The 23406-nt window shown below is 46.6% G+C and overlaps 1 protein-coding gene across 1 annotated transcript in view; it reads right to left on the minus strand.

Moving 5' to 3' along the window:
* LGMN (legumain) overlaps window positions 1-13015 on the minus strand; it is a 31199-nt gene extending 18184 nt beyond the window's left edge. Inside the window, exons 1-6 of the mRNA XM_044271816.1 lie at window positions 12868-13015; window positions 4831-4972; window positions 3833-3930; window positions 2742-2823; window positions 2540-2625; window positions 979-1054 (exon numbers count right to left, since the gene is read on the minus strand). Of these exons, the coding sequence (XP_044127751.1) occupies window positions 979-1054; window positions 2540-2625; window positions 2742-2823; window positions 3833-3930; window positions 4831-4965 (477 nt within the window). The 5' untranslated portion in view covers window positions 4966-4972; window positions 12868-13015. The remainder of the gene's footprint in view (window positions 1-978; window positions 1055-2539; window positions 2626-2741; window positions 2824-3832; window positions 3931-4830; window positions 4973-12867) is intronic.
* Window positions 13016-23406: the final 10391 nt, after the last annotated feature.

Here is a 23406-nt window from a genome sequence, read left to right on the forward strand (position 1 = left end):
GGGTGAGTAAGTGGCAGCGCCATCCAGAGCAAGCGAGGCAATTTTATTTTTTTGTTTTTTATGTCTGAGCCAAGGTGGGTGAAGCATGGGGGTCTGATGAAAAATATATATTTTTTCTTATTATTTTTCTTTTTTAATTTGAATCCTAGGTGCATCTTATAGTCTGTAAAATATAGTACATTCATATACAAGATGATTGAACCAAGTGGTCACAACTAAGCGTACGTTCACACTTGCGGCAGAGTGATCCGGCAAGCAGTTCAGTCGCCGGAACTGCCTGCTGGATCACGCAATCTGCATGCAAACGGACAGCATTTGTACACGGATCCGGATCAGTCTTACAAATGCATTGCAAGAACGGATCCGTCTCTCCGGATGTCATCTGGAGAAACGGATCTGTTATATATTTTTTTTCACATTTTTACCGATCTGCGCATGCGCAGACCGGAAGGACGGATTCGGCATTGCAGTATTTTTAATGCTGGATCCGGCACTAATACATTTCAATGTAAATTAACGCCGGATCCGGCAACTGACCTGGAATTTTCCTCCGTCCAAAACGCCGTTCAGTGACTGAACTGATGACATCCTGATGCATCCTGAACGGATTTCTCTCCATTCAGAATGCATGGGGATAAAACGAATCAGTTATTTTCTGGTATAGAGCCCCTAGGATGGAACTCTATGCCGGAAAAGAAAAACGCTAGTGTGAAAGTGCCCTAACATTATTCCTTTTAACCTCTCCAGCAGAGAAACAAGATGGCGATTTGGTGGATTACACATCTCTTTGCAGAAGTTTTCTTCTATTTTAAATTTTGTATTTGCTGCTTCCATTGTAAGTCAAAGTTAAGAAGACAAGAAGCACATTGTTACCGCTCATAGTGGTTTCATTCCTGGATTCTCTACATCTGGACGGCAAAAACAAAGTACAAAGCAAAAAAACAAAACCTCAACTGAGAACCTCAAGGAGGAGCTTACATCGTCATTGGGGAAAGCCAGCAGTCCCGGCGCTCCGTGGTCAGTGAAGTAGACAAACACGTGGTCATTGGGTCCGCTGAAAGAGAGACAGAATGATGAGACACAATATCTTATGCATGATGCCATGTGTTACAATCTGATCCACTGTGATAAGATATCTGATACGATGTGATATATAATACAGTGTGAAATAACCTGATACAACGCGACACATTTCACACAATTTGATATAAGGTAATACAATCTGATACAATACATGATACAATGTAAACATCCATCCAATGACAATGCCCACACCTTATACATTTCTGATAATGTATCATTCTGTGGACTCCTAGCTCAGACTCCCCCATTCCACAGCTGTGAGGGGATCAGTAGCTGCCATACACCTTTGCACCACTTATCTCCATGAAAAAAGAAAAAAGGTCAAACCCAGGAAAGCTTGGATTCTTGTTTCCCAGGTGTTGTGAGATAGCTACTCGGGCCTTACAGTTATGCCTCCTAAAGGCTTCCGTTATAACTTCCGTCTTATGGATTCCGTTATAACGGAAAACAATAATGGAATCCATAACGGTGATGTGAACAAGCCCTAAAGGGTATATTAGACTGCCAGATTTTCTGCCTGATAATGGCTAACAGGCTTTCCTATGAAAGCTCGTTAGCAACCATCTAGCAGTCTGATACTGCCTCTAAATGCCCAATGAACGAGCAAACACCCGTTTATCGGGCAGTGCAGATCTTTTAGCATGCTGAAAGATCTGGATCTGTCTAATAGCGATCTGCCGCCGGCACACCGCTATCCTGCTTGGGGATGAGCGATGGCAAAGCGATCGCTTCTCCCCATGTTGCGGAGGACATCACTCCATGTAATAGCAGCGGTGTCATTTGCTAGCTATCTGCTGATTGCCAGGAGGGAACGCTTATCGCTCCGACAATCGCTAGCAGCATCGGGGTGTCTAAGGCTACTTTCACACTAGCGTTTTTGGCGGATCCGTCATGGATCTGCAAAAACGCTTCCGTTACAATAATACAACCGCATGCATCCGTCATGAACAGATCCGGTTTTATTATGTCTTCTATAGCCTTGACGGATCCGTCATGAACACCATTGAAAGTCAATGGGGGACGGATCCATTTTCTATTGTGTCAGAGAAAACGGATCCGTCCCTATTGACTTACATTGTATGTCAGGACGGATCTGTCTTGCTCTGCAGCACATCGGACAAAAACGCTGCTTGCAGCATTATTTTGTCCGAGATGGGGACGCAACCAAGCGAAATGGAATGCATTTTGGGTCATTCCGTTTCGTTCAGTTCAGTTTTGTCCCCATTGACAATAAATAGAGACAAAACTGAAGCGTTTTCATCCGCTATTGAAATCCTATGACAGATCTCAATAGCGGAATTGAAAACGCTAGTGTGAAAGTAGCCTGACACACCCTTAACACCTATGGGCGGCTATACAAACAAGAATTACCCCTGGGTAGGTGGAGTACTTATCAGTTGTCCGGGTGTCTATGTTTGAACTGAACTTAGAACCAACAATACACTAATCATTAAACCTTTTAATGACTTTCCCAGATCCTTTCCCCTTCACGGCCTTGGAGTCGCCTTTCAAGACAGAGAGAAAGTTTTCAGGTGTAACGTCCTAGAGAGGGAGGAGAAGAAATGAATGACGTGGGGGCGTTGTTACAGCTGAACTTTATCATTTATTCAGTCCATATATATCCCTGGAAGAAACAGCCCCCATATTATATAACCTACCTCCCCTGTGTAGTCCTTGAGCACCCCAGCATACACATCTGTCCCATTGGGTCTGTTGATAACGATGCCTTTGGTTGGGTTTCTGCAAATGATAAAAAGATAGATTATAGATACCGCATAAGGTGCCTCTGCGAGGTATCCTCATACTAGGGCCATAGAGCGGCAGGCATATTGGCTGAAGCCTGTGTTGCTAAGCCACAGCCTCATGGATTAGCAAACTACTTTTTTTAATGGGATTGCCCCATTACAACAACATATACCCAGGATAGGGGATACTTGTCTTATTAGCAGGAGTCCGGCGCCTGCTGTTCACAAGAATGAGGACAGTGTTCCCTCACTTGCATGGAGTGGTGGTCATGCATACATGTCCGCCACTCCATTCAGCTCTATGGGACAGCTGGAGATAGCAGAATACAAGCTCTCAGGTATCTCCGGCAGCCCCAGAGAGTTGAACGGAGAGGCAGCACGCGTGTGTCCATTGCGCTATTAAAAAAGAGGAACACGGGCCTCCATTCTCGCGATTGACAAAGGCCCCAGTGATTGGACCCCTGCGGATCACCTATCCCTTTAAAGAAAACATATTATTCGGTCTTCTGATCAGTCCTAGAGACACCCTGCAGGAGGGTGATCTGGATCCCTTTCTGACTACTAGAGCATATGGGCACATGGCAAGATGAGTGTTGTGCCTCCTGCATTAACGGGGTTCTCTAGGCTTTTAATATAGGATAGGTCATCAATATCAGATCAGGGGGGTCCGACATCGGCACCCCAACCGATCAGCTGTATACAGGGAAGGCTTGCTGCTGTTATGTCTATGGCAAGCATGAAGAGAGACGGCACACGCCTTCCCTTCATACAGCTGATCGGTGGCGGTGCTGGGTGTCGGACCCCCGCCGATCAGATATTGATGACCTATCCTGAGGATACGTCATCAATATTAAAAGCCCGGAGAACCCCTTCCAGATCTCTGATCCCTACTGTATGGTTGGGCTCTGGGAGGCATGTCATTTGGGCCCCCATAACCTGGCCCCTAAGCCTGCCGGCCAAGCAGCTACACAACTCCTCCGTACTGGCAAAAAGTTCACACTCACTCCTCGTTGTTGGCAATGTCATCGTACATCATCACCACGATCTGCTCATCAGGGACACCGTTCTTCTTCACTATTTGGTAAGCGTGGCACAAATCAGCCTGAGAAAAGAAGAGAAAATCACATCACCCTGATCTGGTCTCCAGATAGTGTAGGCAAAATGGATGCAACTGTTGCAAACTCTCAGCTGTAGAAGCGTTCGGTCGGGACAGATTTTCAGCCTCCAAGAAGGTTCTCAGTAACTTACAGCAAGCAGATGTCCTGAAAATGGAGCGTTAAGACTGCTGATGACTGGTCAGCCTTTTTAAAGGGCTTCCCCGAGACTGTGAACCCCTTTTCATATGGGCAGACTGGGTGCAGGGGTTTAAAAAAAAAAAAAAAAAAAAAAAAGAAACCTCCCGCAACTGCAACTCAGTTCTCCTCTGCTTACGGCCCCCGCTGAACCTGAAGTGTGACATTTAGTCACTGCTGAGGACATTCATTGGCGGAGGAGAAGGGAGTTGGATGCTGAAACCTGAAAAGCCAGAGACAGGTGAGACACCCAGCCGGCAGATAGGTCAAGGGGTTTCCAGTCCAGGAGGAGAACCCTTGGTGCAGGGATGGGCTCATGCATGATCTAGTAATCTGCTGCAGGCTTCTAAGTTTTTAGGATCTTTGCTATTGCCCCCTCTCTTGGACTGGCTCCCTTGCTGCTCCCAGTAATGGCCACTTGAAGCTCTACTCTAAGCATCTGTCTGGGCAGAAGTGGGTTAGTCACCTGTAATTTCCGCCATTTAGATACTTGAGATGGGTGCTAGGCTCCAAATCATCGCCTTCCGGGTGTAATGTGGCCAAGACGCAGGATTCAAGTGCTAAACAATCATCATCAGCAAATGCACCAACTAAAGGACCAGGAAGAACTTTAGCCGCCCCCCCACCCCCGCTCTTCTGAGATTATAACAAGATCCCCTTCTTCTGGGACGACAGCCAGGACCCCGATTATCTGCAAATACGAAAGTCACCTGATGCCTGTAGTTGTACCAGCCATTGGAGCCGGCCACCAGGACCACCCAGTGTTTAACGCCGTCTTCTGGGTCCTCGATGGGCATCGCTGCGGACAGAGCCACAAAGCCCAGCAGCAAAGTCACGGAAATCATGGTGAACCTGAGAAGACAGAACACAGGAGGAAAGCTGAAAAATACTGAATTTAGATCAAATCCTTCAATAGAAGAAGCCCCTCCTGCACCGTATAGAAAGACGCCACCTAGCTTCTTCCAAACTCTTTTTGGGAAAGCTGGGTGACTACCAACATGGCCGCTTTTATGGTTCTCATAACGGTTGTCACCCATCTTTCTCAGAACCCTACATGGCCTATTTGAGCAAACGCACCACTCAGGAGTCTGGGAAAGCCGGGTGACTACCAATATGGCAGATATTATAGCGCCCATAAGGGTTGTCACTGAGCTTCCCAGTGTAATAGCAATATGGTAGGACCGCAATTAAGGCGCAAGACAGAAAAACACACCTGTGTGTGGTGCTATGGGGGCGGGGACAGCCTCAGGGTGTTCCCATGTTTGCATAATTTGTATTTATATTTTTATGTTGCAGGTCACGTGATCTCAATCCCGGTGACCACGTGACCTCTCTCGTTGGTGTAGCGTGACTTCCGGGAGGCAGATAGGCACGCGATTAGTTAATCACGTGGTCGCCCCTCCTCAAGTTGTCATGGAGAGGAAGGAAGCTCAGGCCCGGACGCGCTCCTTTCCGGGCAAGTCATGTGATCACGATCACCTGACTTGTCATGGTGATCAACGCTGTAGTGTCGGTTAGGGAAACAGAATGGAGTTTTATTAGGAATAAGAGATACCAAGAGGTTACCTATATAAAAAGGAAACCCTGTGTATATTTGGTAATGCAATATTATGATATAATGCGAATTAAAAATATAGGAAGCAAAAATATGTGATTATTACAAGGTGATGTCTGTAATAAAGCATTAAACGTAAAAATAAAAGGGGGGGCTATTCTACATAATAAAAGAAAACCAATATGGGCTTAGTTCATAAAATATAATGCACTTGGAGATTCAGAGATTGATCTCGAATGCTTCATTTAGACCGTATGGGTTAAGACTATTCAATTTATAGATCCAGTACATCTCGCGACGTCCAATACCTTGTAAATTCTTGCGCTGATGTACTGGTATTTGTTCAATTGGGGTAATTTTGAAGCATAAAAAAAAATAACTACCCCCATGATAGTGTTTCCAGACACACTGCAAACTATGTTTTGGAAATTTATTTTTTATGTTCGACCTGTGTTTATTAAGCCTATTGCGCAATGTTTGGATCGTGCGCCCAACGTATTGTAGGACACAATCGCATTCTAAAACGTAGATCACGTATGTGTGGAATTGCAATCTAGGGAACCGGATATTGGAAACGTTTCTCCATCTCTTTTGTTACTGAAATTAGTTGTTTGGACAGATAGTTTCACACCACAGGCATCTAGACTGCCTTGTTTTGTAGGGTAGCCGTATATTTGTTCATTTTGACTGCACTTTTTATTTCACTCGGGGCTAGAATATTCTTAAGGGTTCGGGCCCTTCTATAGGTAAGGTGGGGATGCTCTCGGGAAAATTTGACTTAAAATAGGGTCTTTTTTTTAGTAAGTGCCAATGTTTATTTAGGATAGATTTCACCAAACTGTGGTTCTGATTGTAAGTTGTAATAAATATCAGAGATGGCATAGACTCTTCAGGAGTTCCTCTAGATTTGGGCAGCAGTCTCGAGTCTCGATGCTCGTTTTTTCGCTTGAGTGATGATCTCATTGAGATTACCCCTTTTCTCTGACCCTTGAGTGAAGGACTTCACTTTGCTTTTCAAAGTTCCTCTCCAGGGTGCAGTTCCATCTAATTCTCTTGAATTGACTAAATGGAATATTCTGTTTCCATTTTTTTTAAATGTGTCCTTTTGTAGTCGCGATAGCTGTCGCTGTCTACTTTTCTTTTAAGTGCGAGTCAAAATGTCGCCAAGAGTTCCAAATCAAGATATTCTGTTCTAATATTGTGGTGGGACCCCGTAGAATGAAACTCCCCACTCACTGTTATTCAAATGTGACAGAAATTCATCAATACTTTCATTGTCCCCTCTCCAGAAAATGATAAGATCATCGATGTACCTTTTAAAAAAGATGATATTGTCTGTCCAGTATTTGGTTTGGTATATATAACTCTCCTCAAATTTACCCATAAATAAATTAGCAAAACTGGGCGCGAATCTCGTGCCCATAGCGGTACTCCGTACCCGAATCTCGTGCCCATAGCGGTACCCCGTACCCGAATCTCGTGCCCATAGCGGTACCCCGTACCCGAATCTCGTGCCCATAGCGGTACCCCGTACCCGAATCTCGTGCCCATAGCGGTACTCCGTACCTGAATCTCGTGCCCATAGCGGTACTCCGTACCTGAATCTCGTGCCCATAGCGGTACCCCGTACCCGAATCTCGTGCCCATAGCGGTACCCCGTACCCGAATCTCGTGCCCATAGCGGTACCCCGTACCCGAATCTCGTGCCCATAGCGGTACCCCGTACCCGAATCTCGTGCCCATAGCGGTACCCCGTACCCGAATCTCGTGCCCATAGCGGTACCCCGTACCCGAATCTCGTGCCCATAGCGGTACCCCGTACCCGAATCTCGTGCCCATAGCGGTACCCCGTACCCGAATCTCGTGCCCATAGCGGTACCCCGTACCTGTCTATAGATCTAGTCCTGAAATTTAAATGTGTTAGCATAAATTCAATACTATTAGTGATAAACTATTTTTTCTGAGTTGGCATAGACTCATCTTTGGCTAGAAAATCTGCAGTACATTTAATCCCCAATTCATGGGGTATATTGGAATATAAAGCGGACACGTCTAAAGTCAGCCATTGGTAGTCATCTTTCCATTTTATATTTTTAAGTTTTATTATAAGTGAAGTGAAATCTTTGATGTATGATTGCAAATTTATTACATGTTTCTGCAAAAAGGTATCAATATAGTGCGACAGGTTACGTGTAAGTGAAGAGACCCCAGAGATTAAATACTGGACAGACAATATCATCTTTTTTAAAAAGGTACATCGATGATCTTATCATTTTCTGGAGAGGGGACAATGAAAGTATTGATGAATTTCTGTCACATTGGAATAACAGTGAGTGGGGAGTTTTATTCACGGGGTCCCACCACAATATTAGGACAGAATATCTTGATTAGGAACTCCTTCATACAAGGGGGCGACATTTTGACTCGCACTTTAAAAAAAGTAGACGACAGCGACAGCTATCTCGGCTACAAAAGGACACATAGTCAATTCAAGAGAATTAGACGGAACTGCACCCTGGAGAGCAAAGCAAAGTCCTTCACTCAAGGGTCAGAGAAAAGGGGTATCTCATTGAGGTCATCACTCAAGCGAAAAAACGAGCATCGAGACTCGAGACTGCTGCCCAAATCTAGAGGAACTCCTGAAGAGTCTATGCCATCTCTGATATTTATTACAACTTACAATCAGAACCACAGTTTGGTGAAATCTATCCTAAATAAACATTGGCACTTACTAAAAAAAAAAAGACCCTATTTTAAGTCAAATTATCCTGAGAGCACCGCACCTTGCCTATAGAAGGGCCGTACCCTTATGAATATTCTAGCCCCGAGTGAAATAGAACAAATATACGGATACCCTACAAAAACAAGGCAGTAAAAAATGTGGACAGTCTAGATGCCTGTGTTGTGAAACTATCTGTCAAACAACTAATTTCAGTGACAAAAGAGATGGAGAAACGTTTCCAATATCCGGTTCCCTAGATTGCAATTCCACATATACGTGATCTACGCTTTAGAATGCGATTGTGTCCTACAATACGTTGGGCGCACGATCCAAACATTGCGCAATAAGCTTAATAAACACAGGTCGAACATAAAAAATTAATTTCAAAAACAGTGTTTCTAGACACGCTGCAAACTATCATGGGGGTAGTTTTTTTAGGCTTCAAAATTACCCCAATTGAACAAACACCAGTACATCAGCGCAAGAACTGACAAGGTATTAGACGTCGCGAGATGTACTGGATCTATCAATTGAATAGTCTTAACCCATACGGTCTAAATGAAGCATTCGAGATCAATCTCTGAATCTCTTCAAGTGCATTACATTTTATGAACTAAGCCCATATTGTTTTTCTTTTATTATGTGGAATCACCTTGTAATAATTACCATCTTTTACGCATAATTTATCAACTTTTTGCTTCCTATATTTTTAATTCACATTATATCATAATATTGCATTACCAGCAGTCTATTTCATGTCCAAATATACACAGGGTATCCTTTTTATATAGTAGGTAACCTCTTGTTATCTCTTATTCCTAATAAAACTCTGTGCCGTTTCCCTACCCGACCCTACAGTGTCGATCACCATGACAACAAGTCAGGTGCTCGCGCTGCAGTGTCAGGTGGTCGCTCTCTCTGCAACTGCTGCACCCTCTGCCCTTTGACAGAGCAAGACGTGATCATGTTCTCACTGTCTGGCCCTGTCAATCAAAGTGTAGCGGGAGCGTCAGTTGCTTAGAGAGCAGAGCCTCTAGGTGTAACGGCAACGCCCCCAGTTGCTCCTGGAGGCTTATTTGCATATATTAAAACATCATGTTTCTCAGCAATGCGGGCACATATGAACATGGGACCAACACAGATGCCTTCAGCTGGCCAAGCGCACATGTAACAGGTCAGCCAGTGTCATTAGGTACAAAACTGCTGACAGATGCCCTTTAAATTACATAGCTGAGCAAATTCGCCACTTGGGAGTCTGAGAAAGCTTGGTGAGGAAACTGTCGTTGCAGCCTCTTTCACCGGTTTTCCCAGCGATAACTGCTTCACCACTTGATTTTGAGGATGTTTTTTTCCCTTAGAGGTAACTGCTGACTAGTCACCATCCAGCGGTCAGAGTCAGGCGCGGGCGGTCATGTTAGTCACAAGGACTAAAGTCAGTCCAGCTGTGACCAAATGATGAACAATTGCACAGCAGCAAATACACAACGTATGCAGAAACCACCACAAATCACTGCAGGAAGCAAAAGAAGAGAATTGCACAACTTGTGTCCCTGCCAGAGCCTTGTAGGTCACCTACTGACACCAGGAAGCTGCCTCTGCCCACTGACGCATTGTGTTTGGCATGGATTTTTCCATCTTACAGGTGAGCTATATTAGGCTGAAGTCTATCATCCTGCCCGCCTTCCCCTCAGGCTCAGCTCTCTCTGCGTGACAGGGCCAGGCAGTGTAAATGTGATCACACCTGGTCCTGTCAATCTAAGTGCAGAGGGGGCAACAGTTGCAGAGAGAGCAGAGCCTCTAGGTGTAATGGTAACGCCCCCGTTGCTCCTAGAGGCTCATTTACATATATTAAAACATCCTATTTCTCAGCAATGCGGCAACATAGGAACATGGGACCAACACAGATGCCTTCAGCTGCCAAGAGCACATGTAACAGGTCAGCCAGTGTCATAGGTACAAAACTGCTGACAGATGCCCTTTAAGCTGGCCCTACACATTGGATGTCAGCCAAACCCGCCAATATCAGCCTGATGGGACAACGGTCTAATGTGTAGGAGCGCCTCACGACACTCCCCTGATGGCAGATGTCGGGGCGAGAAGGGTAGAGCATATTCAGCGTTAGAGAGTCCTCACAGCAGGATTTCAACATGCCTGATCCTTTTCGGAGTGAAAAGAGGTGTCTGGAGGAGACTGGCAATGAGCCAAGCATGCATGTGCATAAGGGGGGGGGGGGGATTAACTGACAGGTCTCCATGTGTGGCCGGCTTTACTGGCTGCCTGGTATTGTGCTGACGGCAGATACTCGGCCACCACACCCTGCACTTCTCGGCTTGCAGGGAATTGGCCATTAATCATCTCATTCCATGAATTGTTGTAAACCAGCAGCGGCATCAAGAATTGCATCAGTTTGGAGATCACGTGATGTCACAGAAAAGAACTAGTGTATACATGGACTCTACCCATGGAAGCGGCCATCCGCAGCACAAACACGGATGAAGCTACCGGCGCCAGGACCACCCCTCCACTGCAGGAGCCGCAAGCGCCGGGACCTCCCCCCACTGCAGGAGCCACAGGCGCCAGGCCCCCACCACCACTGCAGGAGCCACCGACACTGGGACCTTCTTTCTAACTGCAGGAGCCACCAGCACTGGTCCACCCCCCCCCCCCCCCCCTTCAACTCCCCCACTGCAAGAGCCACTGCCACCTCTCCGTCGTCATAAGTATGTCAAAAATTTGAAAGGAAGAGACTCATACACTGCTGAGGGTTTGTAACAATTGTTTCCACAACCCCACTGACCCTCTAAATAAAGGGGCTGAAGCGCTGGTTAAAGGGGCTATCCTCTGGTATTAAATGCTACATATTTCAGCTCACAGTGGGTATCCTCGCCCTCTCCAATCCCCTGATCGACATGCAGGAAATGCTCAGCCAACCACTGGTTGAGGTAGGTCACCTTTATGGCCAGCCATTGGCTGAGCAGGTATGTCCAGGCACTTCCTGGGTGTCGATCTGGAAGCAGGAAGTAGGGATCAGCAGGGACCGGCGCAGTCAGCAGTGATAAGGGGTCGGAGAGGCGAGTTATTTTTCGGTTGTAACCCAATGTACTAAAAGTAGATTAAAAATGCATCATTGATAGAAAACCCCTTGGAGAGCGGCGGCTCTCACTGTAGTCAGTGCTTCCATGCACAGCGGGTAAAGTCCTCTGTACCGGGGTCTCAGGATGCCACGTCCTGCTGCTGATAACACTGGGGGGGGCCGGGGTGCGAGGATAATAGAGGCCATCACTGTGACAGCCTGAGGTCCTGCAGATCAGTCCACCCATCACCCGGAGGTGGCGCAATAACTGGTTCTGCAGGAAATCTCCTGTACAAAGAGCAGCAGGAAACCTCAACAGCCAAAGGGGCCGCCCCCCACCTGGCAGAGGGAACACCCCCAACAGCCAGAGACACCAGCCCCGCCCCCAACAGCCAGAGGGACCGCCCCCCCAACTGGCAGAAGGAACACCCCCAACAGCCAGAGACACCAGCCCCGCCCCCAACAGCCAGAGGGGCCGCCCCCCACCTGGCAGAGGGAACACCCCCAACAGCCAGAGACACCAGCCCCGCCCCCAACAGCCAGAGGGACCGCCCCCAACTGGCAGAAGGATGTCGCAGGGGCCGCCCCCAACAGCCAGAGACACCAGCCCCGCCCCCAGGGGGATGGAGCAGGGGCCAATCACCAGCAGGCAGGGGGACCACGCAGGGGTCACCCACCAGCAGCCAGACGAACTGCACAGGGGCCAATCGCAAACACCCAAAGGGACGACGCAGGGGCCAACAGCCAACACCCAAGGGGACGACGCAGGGGCCAACACCCAAGGGGACGACGAAGGGGCCAACACCCAAGGGGACGACGAAGGGGCCAACACCCAAGGGGACGACGTAGGGGCCAATCACAAACACCCAAAGGGACGACGCAGGGGCCAATCACCAGCAGAACTGTGCAGGGGCCAACAGCCAACACCCAAGGGGACGACGCAGGGGCCAACACCCAAGGGGACGACGCAGGGGCCAACACCCAAGGGGACGACGCAGGGGCCAACACCCAAGGGGACGACGCAGGGGCCAACACCCAAGGGGACGACGCAGGGGCCAATCACAAACACCCAAAGGGACGACGCAGGGGCCAATCGCCAGCAGAACTGTGTAGGGGCCAACACCCAAGGGGACGACGCAGGGGCCAACACCCAAGGGGACGACGCAGGGGACGATTGCCAACACCTAAGGGGACGACGCAGGGGCCGATTGCCAACACCCAGAGGGACCATACAGGGACCAATCCTAAACACCAAGAGGGACTGCTCCCCTAGGCTGACAAGGACTATACAGAGACTGATATACACAGATTACCATCGTCTGACTGACAACAGCTGCCATACGATTAGATCTGCATCTCCGCCTGCGGTCACTATCTCCTCGGACATCAGCCATTACCTGCTCCCAGCGGTCTGCGGTTTCTCAGGGTGACGTCCAGCTACACGGCGCGACAGATACTGCGCTATCAGGACATCAGACCCGAAGTCTATACACACAACAACAGAGGGCGGGGCGCGCAGTGACTGGCAGCTCGGGGAGCCAATCATCGAGCAGGAATACGGAGCGCGGCCGGTCGTCAGGAAGAGCCAATCACACACCTGTCCATCCCAAATATTCCCGCCCATGAGTCATGTGCTCTGGATGCCCGTGACCGTGACTCATCGATTTTGTGTTTTCGCAATCGGTTTTTGAGGAAAGTTGGAGCGGGCGGGAGAATCTAATAATCATTGGCTGGTTCCCTGGAAAATGAACGAAATCTTATGTTTATGCTTCTAAATGTCGCACCATGTGTAAAATCCAAACGTTCTCTGGTGAATTTACCTCAGAATTTTTTTTATTGCAATTTGGTCTTTATTTTATTGCCCAGACAGTTTCACATTTACCAACAAAGGGGCGGTTGAGTCCTGTCTTTCCTGTCACAACTGCCCAGTCTGATGTCCGCCAGGCGCCATTGTTGCACATCCCTATTTTACAGAGTGTACAGATATAACTAATTTGGCTTTTCGAGTATTCGTCAGACATTTTGTCCTCTGAGGCTGCTAATGGCGACACGGCTCCTGTATGATCAATTTTAGATCCTCTGTGGGAGTTTTTGCTAAGGCTACTTTCACACTGGCGTTGTGGCTTTCCCTTTCTGAGATCCGTTCAGGGCTTTCACAAGTGGTTCCAAAACGGATCAGTTTTGCCCTAATGCATTCTGAATTGAAAAGGATCCGCTCAGAATGCATCAGTTTGCCTCCGTTCAGTCATCATTCCGCTCTGGAGGTCGGACACCAAAACTGTCCGCCATGTGGGGCAGCGCAAGACGGATCCGTCCTGGCACACAATGCAAGTCAATGGGACGGATCCGTTTTCTCTGACAATAGAAAACTGATCCGTCCCCTATTGACTTTCAATGGTGTTCAAGACGGATCCGTCATGGCTATAGAAGACATAATACAACCAGATCCGTTCATGACGGATGCATGCGGTCGTATTGTTGTAACGGAAGCATTTTTTGCAGATCCATGACGGATCCACAAAAAACCCTAGTGTGAAAGTAGCCTTAACTACGCCAAAAACACTGCAGCTTTTACGAAATAACGAGTGACCTTATATATATAAGGTGACCTGCAAAAGGAACAATCTCCACAGGGTGCTGATCCCCGGGATTTCTCTCTACTAGTCTTTCCCATAATTCCTATATCTTGACGATAGCTATGGACAAGATGATCCTTCAAGTTCAAGCCTCTGCGATAGGTAATACTGGGGTTGCGAGCGAGAACTGATCCCAGTTCTCTGTCTGATTGTATAATATGCCAGTGTTTCTTTAAGATCTGATATATTTCTTTATTGTATCCATCAAATGTACCAATGCATCTAATAATGTCATTATCTTTTTTCGGGACTGTTTTTAGTAATTTTTCTCTTTAAGTATTTATTGCCCCGTTAAAGGCTCTTTTGAGGGAACGAGTTGGATATCCTCTATTTCGAAATCTCTGAAGGAGGTCATTACTTTCTTTAATGAATGACATTTCACTGGTACAATCAGTGGCAAATTATAATAGGGTCGTTCGGGTCGGTGGGCCCGGCAACCCTGAGGGGCCCAACGCCGACCCGAACGCCCACATACTGCGGCGGGACACAGGAGCGAATAGTACCCTGCCCCGCCGCCGATCACCGCCAAAGGCTTCAGGCCTATGCGGTAGTGAAATCCCGGTGCAGGCGCGAGTGATGAAGTCATCGCGCGCCTGTGTCGGGAGGGACGCAGGACAATGAAGAATGCGCGCCTGCCTCAACATGCCGGACACAGATAAGTATTAGCAATTACATTTTTTTGTTTCTGTGTGTGCCAACTTTGGGGGGGCAGAGGAGGACATGGGGCAGTGTGGTAGCAAATCAGTTTGGGGGGGGGGGGGTTATTAAATGGGAGCAAATTACTTCAGGGGGTGCATAGTGGGGGCAAATTACTTCATGGGGTGCAGTGTAGGGGCAAATTATTTCATGGGAGTGCAGTGTGGGGGCAAATACTTCATGGGGGGCAGTGTGGGGGCCAAATTACTTCAGGGGGTGCATAGTGGGGGCAAATTACTTCATGTGGTGCAGTGTGGGGGTAAATTATTTCATGGGAGTGCAGTGTGGGGGCAAATTACTTTATGGGGCAGTGTGGGGAAAATTACTATATGGGGTAGTGTGAGGGAAATGACTATGTGGGGCAGTGAGGGGGAAATTATTATATGGGGGCAGTGTGGGGGAAATTACTATATGGGGCAGTGTGGGGAAATTACTATATGGGGCAGTGTGGGGGAAATTACTATATGGGGCAGTGTGGGGGAAATTACTATATGGGGCAGTGTGGGGGAAATTACTATATGGGCAGTGTGGGGAAATTACTATATGGGGCAGTGTGGGGGAAATTACTATATGGGGGCAGTGTGGGGGAAATTACTATATGGGGCAGTGTGGGGGAAATTACTATATGGGGCAGTGTGGGGGAAATTACTATATGGGGCAGTGTGGGGGAAATTACTATATGGGGCAGTGTGGGGAAATTACTATATGGGGGCAGTGTGGGGGAAATTACTATATGGGGCAGTGTGGGGGAAATTACTATATGGGGGCAGTGTGGGGGAAATTACTATATGGGGCAGTGTGGGGGAAATTACTATATGGGGGCAGTGTGGGGGAAATTACTATATGGGGGCAGTGTGGGGGAAATTACTATATGGGGCAGTGTGGGGGAAATTACTATATGGGGCAGTGTGGGGGAAATTACTATATGGGGCAGTGTGGGGGAAATTACTATATGGGGCAGTGTGGGGGAAATTACTATATGGGGCAGTGTGGGGGAAATTACTATATGGGGGCAGTGTGGGGGAAATTACTATATGGGGCAGTGTGGGGGAAATTACTATATGGGCAGTGGGGGGGAAATTACTATATGGGGCAGTGTGGGGGAAATTACTATATGGGGGCAGTGTGGGGGAAATTACTATATGGGGCAGTGTGGATTGTGGGGGGAAATTACTATATGGGGGCAGTGTGGGGGAAATTACTATATGGGGCAGTGTGGGGGAAATTACTATATGGGGCAGTGTGGGGAAATTACTATATGGGGCAGTGTGGGGGAAATTACTATATGGGGCAGTGTGGGGGAAATTACTATATGGGGCAGTGTGGGGGAAATTACTATATGGGGGCAGTGTGAGGGAAATTACTATATGGGGCAGTGTGGGGGAATTACTATATGGGGCAGTGTGGGGGAAATTACTATATGGGGCAGTGTGGGGAAATTACTATATGGGGCAGTGTGGGGGAAATTACTATATGGGGCAGTGTGGGGGAATTACTATATTGGGGCAGTGTGGGGGAAATTACTATATGGGGCAGTGTGGGGGAAATTACTATATGGGGCAGTGTGGGGGAAATTACTATATGGGGCAGTGTGGGGGAAATTACTATATGGGGCAGTGTGGGGGAAATTACTATATGGGGGCAGTGTGGGGGAAATTACTGTATGGGGCAGTGTGGGGGAAATTACTATATGGGGCAGTGTGGGGGAAATTACTATATGGGGCAGTGTGGGGGAAATTACTATATGGGGCAGTGTGGGGGAAATTACTGTATGGAGGCAGTGTGGGGGAAATTACTATATGGGGCAGTGTGGGGGAAATTACTATATGGGGCAGTGTGGGGGAAATTACTATATGGGGCAGTGAGGGGGAAATTACTATATGGGGCAGTGTGGGGGAAATTACTATATGGGGGCAGTGTGGGGGAAATTACTATATGGGGGTAGTGTGGGGGCGTTTCTATTAGGGGACATTATTTCTGGGGACACTATACAGGCATTATTACCTGGAGCACAATATAGGGTGTTATTATTACTGGGGGCACTCTAGGGGACACTATAATTGCAGTAGACACTTTAGGGACCTTTGGGGTAATTTATCAAACTGGTGTAAAGTATAACTGGCCATATACCCATAGCAACCAATCAGATTCCAGCTTTCATTTTTCACAGCTCCTTTGGAAAATGAAAGGTGGAGTCTGATTGGCTGCTATGGACACCTAAGCCAGTTGTACTTTACACCAGTTCGATAAATGACCCCAATTATGAGAAATCTAACGTGTCTGTGTAACAAAGTCTGTAGAGACAAGATGCGGCTGAAAGAATTTGTCATGGCGGTCTGGGTCAAACGGAGGAGAAGAGGAAAGAGAAGGTCTACATGACAGGAGATGTCACTGGATGTAAGAGGTATGTGGTGCTGTATTCCCCTATATGTAGAGCTGGCTCACTACTGTGACCTGCGTCTCATCTTCTCCTCCAAGTCTTTTTTTTATCATAATCATATGTATTTTAAATTTGGCAACTAAACTTTAAATGTGTCACCTGCAGTCCTATGTAACAGCCCAGATAACAGTGATAACTTTCTGTGTGCAGATAATGTAGTAGATGTTCCATGCAGTCCTATGTAACACCCCACATAACACAATAGTTCACTGTGTTATGTGGGGTGTTACATAGGACTGCAGGTAACATCTATGACATCTGTACTCAGAGAGTTATGAGATGGTAGGGGGTCCGACTTATGGCACCCCCACCAATCAGCTGTTTGAGGAGAGCGTGCTGTTAAAGTTAGCGCCGCAGCCTCTTCGCTCCTTACCAAGCACAGCGCTGTCCATGTGATAGCCCTGTGCTCGGTATTACAGACCAGACCCAATCACTCAGATGAGACAGAGCTGCACCGAGGCCACGTGAACAATGTCATATGTCCTAGGAAGAGACTTTGGAGCTTACGAAGCACCGCAGCCTCTTCATATAGAAAATAAAAATTAAAACTAAAATGGGCGAGGGGGTGCGAGTTGGGTAGACAGCCCCAGGGCCTATAATGCACTTAATCTGCCCCATGGTACAATTTCTCCGGGGTCTCAAGTATTGGCCAACCGGGATCCCCCTTTTCAAAGGAGGAGGATGCCAGCTGGTCCAATGCAAATAACTATTTGTAGAGGTCGGTTTTCTGTAAATCTCAGTATGAAGATGACCATCTTCTGGTTTTTTTAGGTTCAAGAAATAGATCTCCTTCTCCTGAATTTTGTAAGTACACTTCAATGCCTGGGCGAACTCATGAAATAGTGAGTGTCCTCCACCCCATAGGATGAGAATGTCGTCTATATACCCGCCCCAGAATAAAATGTGGCAGGTATATGATGACATCCCCTCCGTAAAAACCAAGTGATCCTCCCACCACCCCAAAAAAAGACTTGCATAGGATGAGGCACATGACGTCCCCATCGCAGTATGAAGGTAACGATATAACAAAGGGCCTCAATATTTGGTCTACATATTCGCTAATCCCGTGTCACACTGTCATTGCCAGAAACTATAGGCCTTCCTGGGACCAGTGTCTTATTTTTATGCACCTTATGGAGAGCGTAGAAAGTTGGAATGGTCGGGCTCTTATTAAATAGGTACAAAAACTCGTCCTTTGTAATTAGGTTATTCTCTCTTGTCTTAATCAAAAGATGTTTCAATTCTTCCAAATACTGTAAAAGCTTGTGGGATTTTCCTGTAATACTCTGTATGTTTTTTTTAAATCTCTGAGTAGCCTTAAGACCATGTCTACATAGTCTTCTCTGTCTTGAATAACAATATTTCCCCCTTTGTCACTGGGTTTTATTATGATGTCTTCATTTGTTTTTAACTGCTCAAGCGCAAGAAGTTCTTCCGGGTTTAAGTTAGATGCTGCGTGGTCTTTTTTCATTTTCAATCGCTTTATATCCCGTGTTACCAGCTGTACAAAAGTGTCTATTTCCTCAAATTGTGCAAAAGGTGGTGTATTTGTTGATTTGGGTTTCAGGGAGGCGAAGGGCGGGTCTACAATGACCTTGTCTCCTTCATTTTCCCTGATTAAGCTCTCCAATATTCCCACACTTCTTTGTTCCTTCTCAAATGTTCTGCTTACATCTAACTCAGATTGTTTGTGTGTTTTGTGTAAGGCCAGCTTGCGTGCGAAAAGATTAACGTCCTTGATCCATAAGAATTTGTCGGGGAAAACGTCAAACCCCTGCCCAGAAGTGATTTCCGAGCTGTTGTTATTCGACATTTAGATAAATTGATGATTTCTTTATCATTTATACCCTCTATAGATACAGATTGTTCTATTTGCTGTAGGCCCATTTCTCCCGGTCACTTAATTGCATCCCCATTTGTCCTAAAAAAAAGTGGCGCTATGGTTGTATTCTTTTCCCCAGGGATACTGTTTGTCGGCAGAATTGGTACTGCCGGGCGAGTAAGATCTTGACTGATGTTTGTCATTTGTTGTGACGATTGGGCAAAGGAAAAGGGCTGCATAGATGTAGAAGAGATACTTGTAGAGGGATTTGCATTTATATTGGTCATCATCATACTCTGATCCGCAGTCAATTGTTTTCCTGAAATTTCTAGGCAAATTTGTGATGTTTCTCTGCTATTTTGAGTTGGTCTCTTGGGTATTTGATATCTTCTTTTCCTTGTTTTTCTTTTAACACCCACTCTCGTCTGATGGTCTTGGTATTCTCTGCACTGAGCTCTCAGTTCCTGAGGTCTCAGTGTCAGAGTTTTAGACTTTAGCCTTTTGATACGTACTTCCTATGTTATTCCAATTTTTCCAGATATAGACACGGTTGTTTTTAAAGTCCAGACGATCCCTGATATATTTCCGATGTTTCCGTTCTTTGATTTCATTCTGTAATTGATCTATGTTTTTCTTAATTTTTTGTTCCAAATTAATAAACTCTGAATTTTGACTAAATTTCTGTATTTCTTTTATTTCCCTTTCCAATTTCTGATCATTTTGAGAAATGTTTTTTTTTTTTTTTTTTTTTTTTCATATTCCGACAGATAGCTCAATAATCTCAAAGAGCACTCTGTCAGAAGACGTTCCCAACCCTTCACAAGCTCTATATCCTCCAGATGAGAATTAGGTCTCAGAGGTATACGTAAACCCCTGTATACAATTCCTTGTTGTATATATTTATCCAAGCTGGCTATCTCCCACCACGATCGTATGTGTTGGCAGCATGTCTTATTAAGATTTTTAAAGGCAATATTGATATCCTTCTGATTTAAAGGGTTTCAGTCACCAGATTTAACCCTATTAAACTGTCTGACATTAGCGATGTGCTCCTAACTCTCCTAATCTTATGCTTCTAGATGCCCCCATTACTGCACAATTTTAACTTTTATAATATGCTAATTAGCCTCTAGGAGCAGGGGGGGCGTTTCCCCTGCTCCTAGAGGCTCCGTTCGCCCACCTCAAGTCACGCCCTGCCGTCCTTGATTGACAAGGCCAGAGTTCGTCTCCGGCCGGCCCTGTATGCTGGATAAATCTCGCGCATGCGCAGTCTCAGCACACAGGGCCGGCCGGAGGAGACGAGCGCTGCCTGTCCCTGTCAATCAAGGACAGCAGGGCGTGACTTGAGGTGAAATCCATTTTTGTTTAGTGTTTTACATATCGTAGATTCGCTAACAGGGATGTTAGCATATGCCAGAGACTTTTGTAAGTCTTTAGCTGACTCTCTAGGATTCTTTTTCACCTCATTGAGCAGTCTGCGCTGTGCTCTTGCAGTCATCTTTACAGGACGGCCATTCCTAAGGGAGAGAGTAGCAGCAGTGCTGAACTTTCTCCATTTATAGACAATTTGTCTTACCGTGGACTGATGAACAGCAAGGCTTTTGGGAGATACTTTTATAACCCTTTCCAGCTTCATGCAATTCAACAATTCTTAATTGTAGGTTTTCTGAGAGCTCTTTTGTGCGAGGCATCAGTCACATCAGGCAATGCTTCTTGTGAAAAGCAAACCCAGAACTGGTGTGTGTTTTATAGGGCAGCTGTAACCAACACCTCCAATCTCATCTCATTGATCGGACTCCAGTTGGCTCACACCAAACTACAATTAGCTCTTGGAGATGTCATTAGTCTAGGGGTTAACATACTTTTTCCACCTGCGCTGTGAATGTTTACATGGTGTGTTCAATAAAAACATGGTAACATTTAATTCTTTGTGTGTTATTAGTTTAAGCAGACTGTGATTGTCTATTGTTGTGACTTAGATGAAGATCAGATCACATTTTATGACCAATTTGTGCAGAAATCCATATCATTCCATACATAGATTCCATGCCGCCAGTGCTGTGCTCCCCTATACATGTGACTCCTGCATTTGGACCATGTGAGGGATGGGGGGGGGGGGGGGGGTGGATTTCTGGTACCTGTGTTAACCCTGCACAGAACAGATTTTCAGCCTCTGAATGACATTTAAAAAAGTTTCCATTCACTGAATGAAGCCTATCTGTACATGCCCAATCTTGTTTGTGCCCTCTCACAGTGTCCCCACACACAGTAGGAAAACCCACTTGTGCCCCAAAAGAATGTCCCCTTAGTGCCCCTCAGACATAAATCATGCACTCTTAGTGCCCTCAACATAATGCCCCCCACAAAGTACAATGCCCCATAAAGTGCCCCCCCATACAGTATAAGGCCCCTTTAAACTGCCTCCATACAGAATGATGTCCTCTTATTATGTCCAAACTGAAAACCCACCTACCCCACAACGAATGGGGCAGAGCAGGTCTGCTCTGGTGTCCGGTCTGTGACTCCGCACAGCAGGCAAGATGATGTCACTGTTTTGCGCCTGCCTGCGCCGAACCACAAGGGAGCGGTAAGGCAGGGAGCTGACAGCTTCACCATTGTATTTAAAGGAATTGTGTCACCAAAAATGTTTTGTCAGTAAAAACCAGATAGTAACACATATCCTTTTTTTTTTTTTTAATCTCTTTAATTAGTATTTGCAGATTTATTTTGTTTCCTGAACATGGTTATGGGGGTGGCCATCTTGCTTGAGCTGTTCTTTACAGCATTTATAAAGCATTTGGAAAACCGCTTTATGGCAGCCCCAGGGCCATAGACACAATGGACAGGAGGGGACCTCGTTAACTTCTCTGGGAGAGTCAAATACTGTGGAATGCAAAAGTTTGGGCACCCCTGCTCAAAATTACTGTTACTGTGAACAGTTAAAAGGTTTTTGTAAGATTTTTTAAATGATCAGTGGGGGTCCGACACCCAGGACCCCCGCCGATCAGCTGTTTGAGAAGGCACCAGCGCTCCAGTGAGCGCCACTGCCTTCTCACAGCTCACCAAGCACAGTGCCATACAGTTTATAGCGGCTGTGCTCGGTATTGCACTCAGCCCTATTCACTTGAACAATAAACATGTTGTCACTGGCCTAGGAAGAGCAGAGAGAAGGCCACAGCGTTCACAGAAGCGCTGCTGCCTTCTCAAACAGCTGATCGGCAGGGGTCTCGGGTGTCAGACCCCCACAATCCAGATACCGGTGTATTATTTTTGTTTTGCAAAGAGTTTCAGCTGGCTATTTCCTCAGTTTGAAATGTAAGTGAGAAATGGCAGCTGCTTGTAGGATGTCTAGAAAGGCAAATCAGAATCCCTGCTTGACTGCAGAAGACCTTCAGGAAGATTTAGCAGACTCTGAAATTGTGGTACATTGTTCTACTGTACAGCGACACCTGCACAAATATGCCCTTCATGGAAGAGTCATCAGAGGAAAACCTCTGCTGCGTCCTCACCACAAAATTCTGCATCAAGAGAGACGTGCTGTTGAGCCACGCCTCCTGACGACATGACAGGATGCAATGCTCTGTTTCTCCCCGCAGAGAGTGTGGGCTAGTGGAGATTAACAGGGACTTGCTGGGACTCGGTGCTCTATTTAAACCCCTTCCCGGCACATACACCAGTTCCTGTGATAGTCTCTGACTCACTAGCTGTGTTCCTGTGCTCATTGGATTGCTCATTCTTCTGACTCCAGCTTGTCTTCTGACCACTCCCTGTCTCTCGTTTGGTACTGCATAGCCTGTCTGGTTCTGACCCATTTACATCCAACTCTGGTATTGTGTTTTTCTGTTTTTGCTGTTTGTCCGTCTCTGCACCTAAATAGCGTAGGGACCATTGACCAGTTGCAGTCTAGCTATATAGGGCTTGTACTGCAAGTAGGTAGGGAAAGCAGGCTGGGTTCTAGCCTGACGCTGGGTTCACACCTGAGCGTTCGCGATGGAGCGCTCTGTATGCGCGATTGTACGGGCGTTTGCAATCGCGCATACAGAGACAAGCGAACGCCCATTGTCGCGCGTTCCCGAAAGTCTATGTACGGGAACGCGCGACAAGATGCCCCAAAGAAGCTCATGTACTTCTTGGGGCGTAGGGCGTTTTACAGCGCGATCGTACGCGCTGTAAAATGCCCAGGTGAGAACCATGCCGATAGGGAAGCATTGGTTTCTCCTTATTGAGCGTTTTACAGCGCGTAGGAACGCGCTGTAAAACGCTCAGGTGTGAACCCAGCCTTAGGGTTCACTGTAATTGTCTATTACTACCTACAGTTCTAAGAACACCTCACAATCCACAA

The sequence above is a fragment of the Bufo gargarizans genome, chromosome 11 (genome assembly GCF_014858855.1).
Source record: "Bufo gargarizans isolate SCDJY-AF-19 chromosome 11, ASM1485885v1, whole genome shotgun sequence".
Lineage (NCBI taxonomy): Eukaryota > Metazoa > Chordata > Amphibia > Anura > Bufonidae > Bufo > Bufo gargarizans.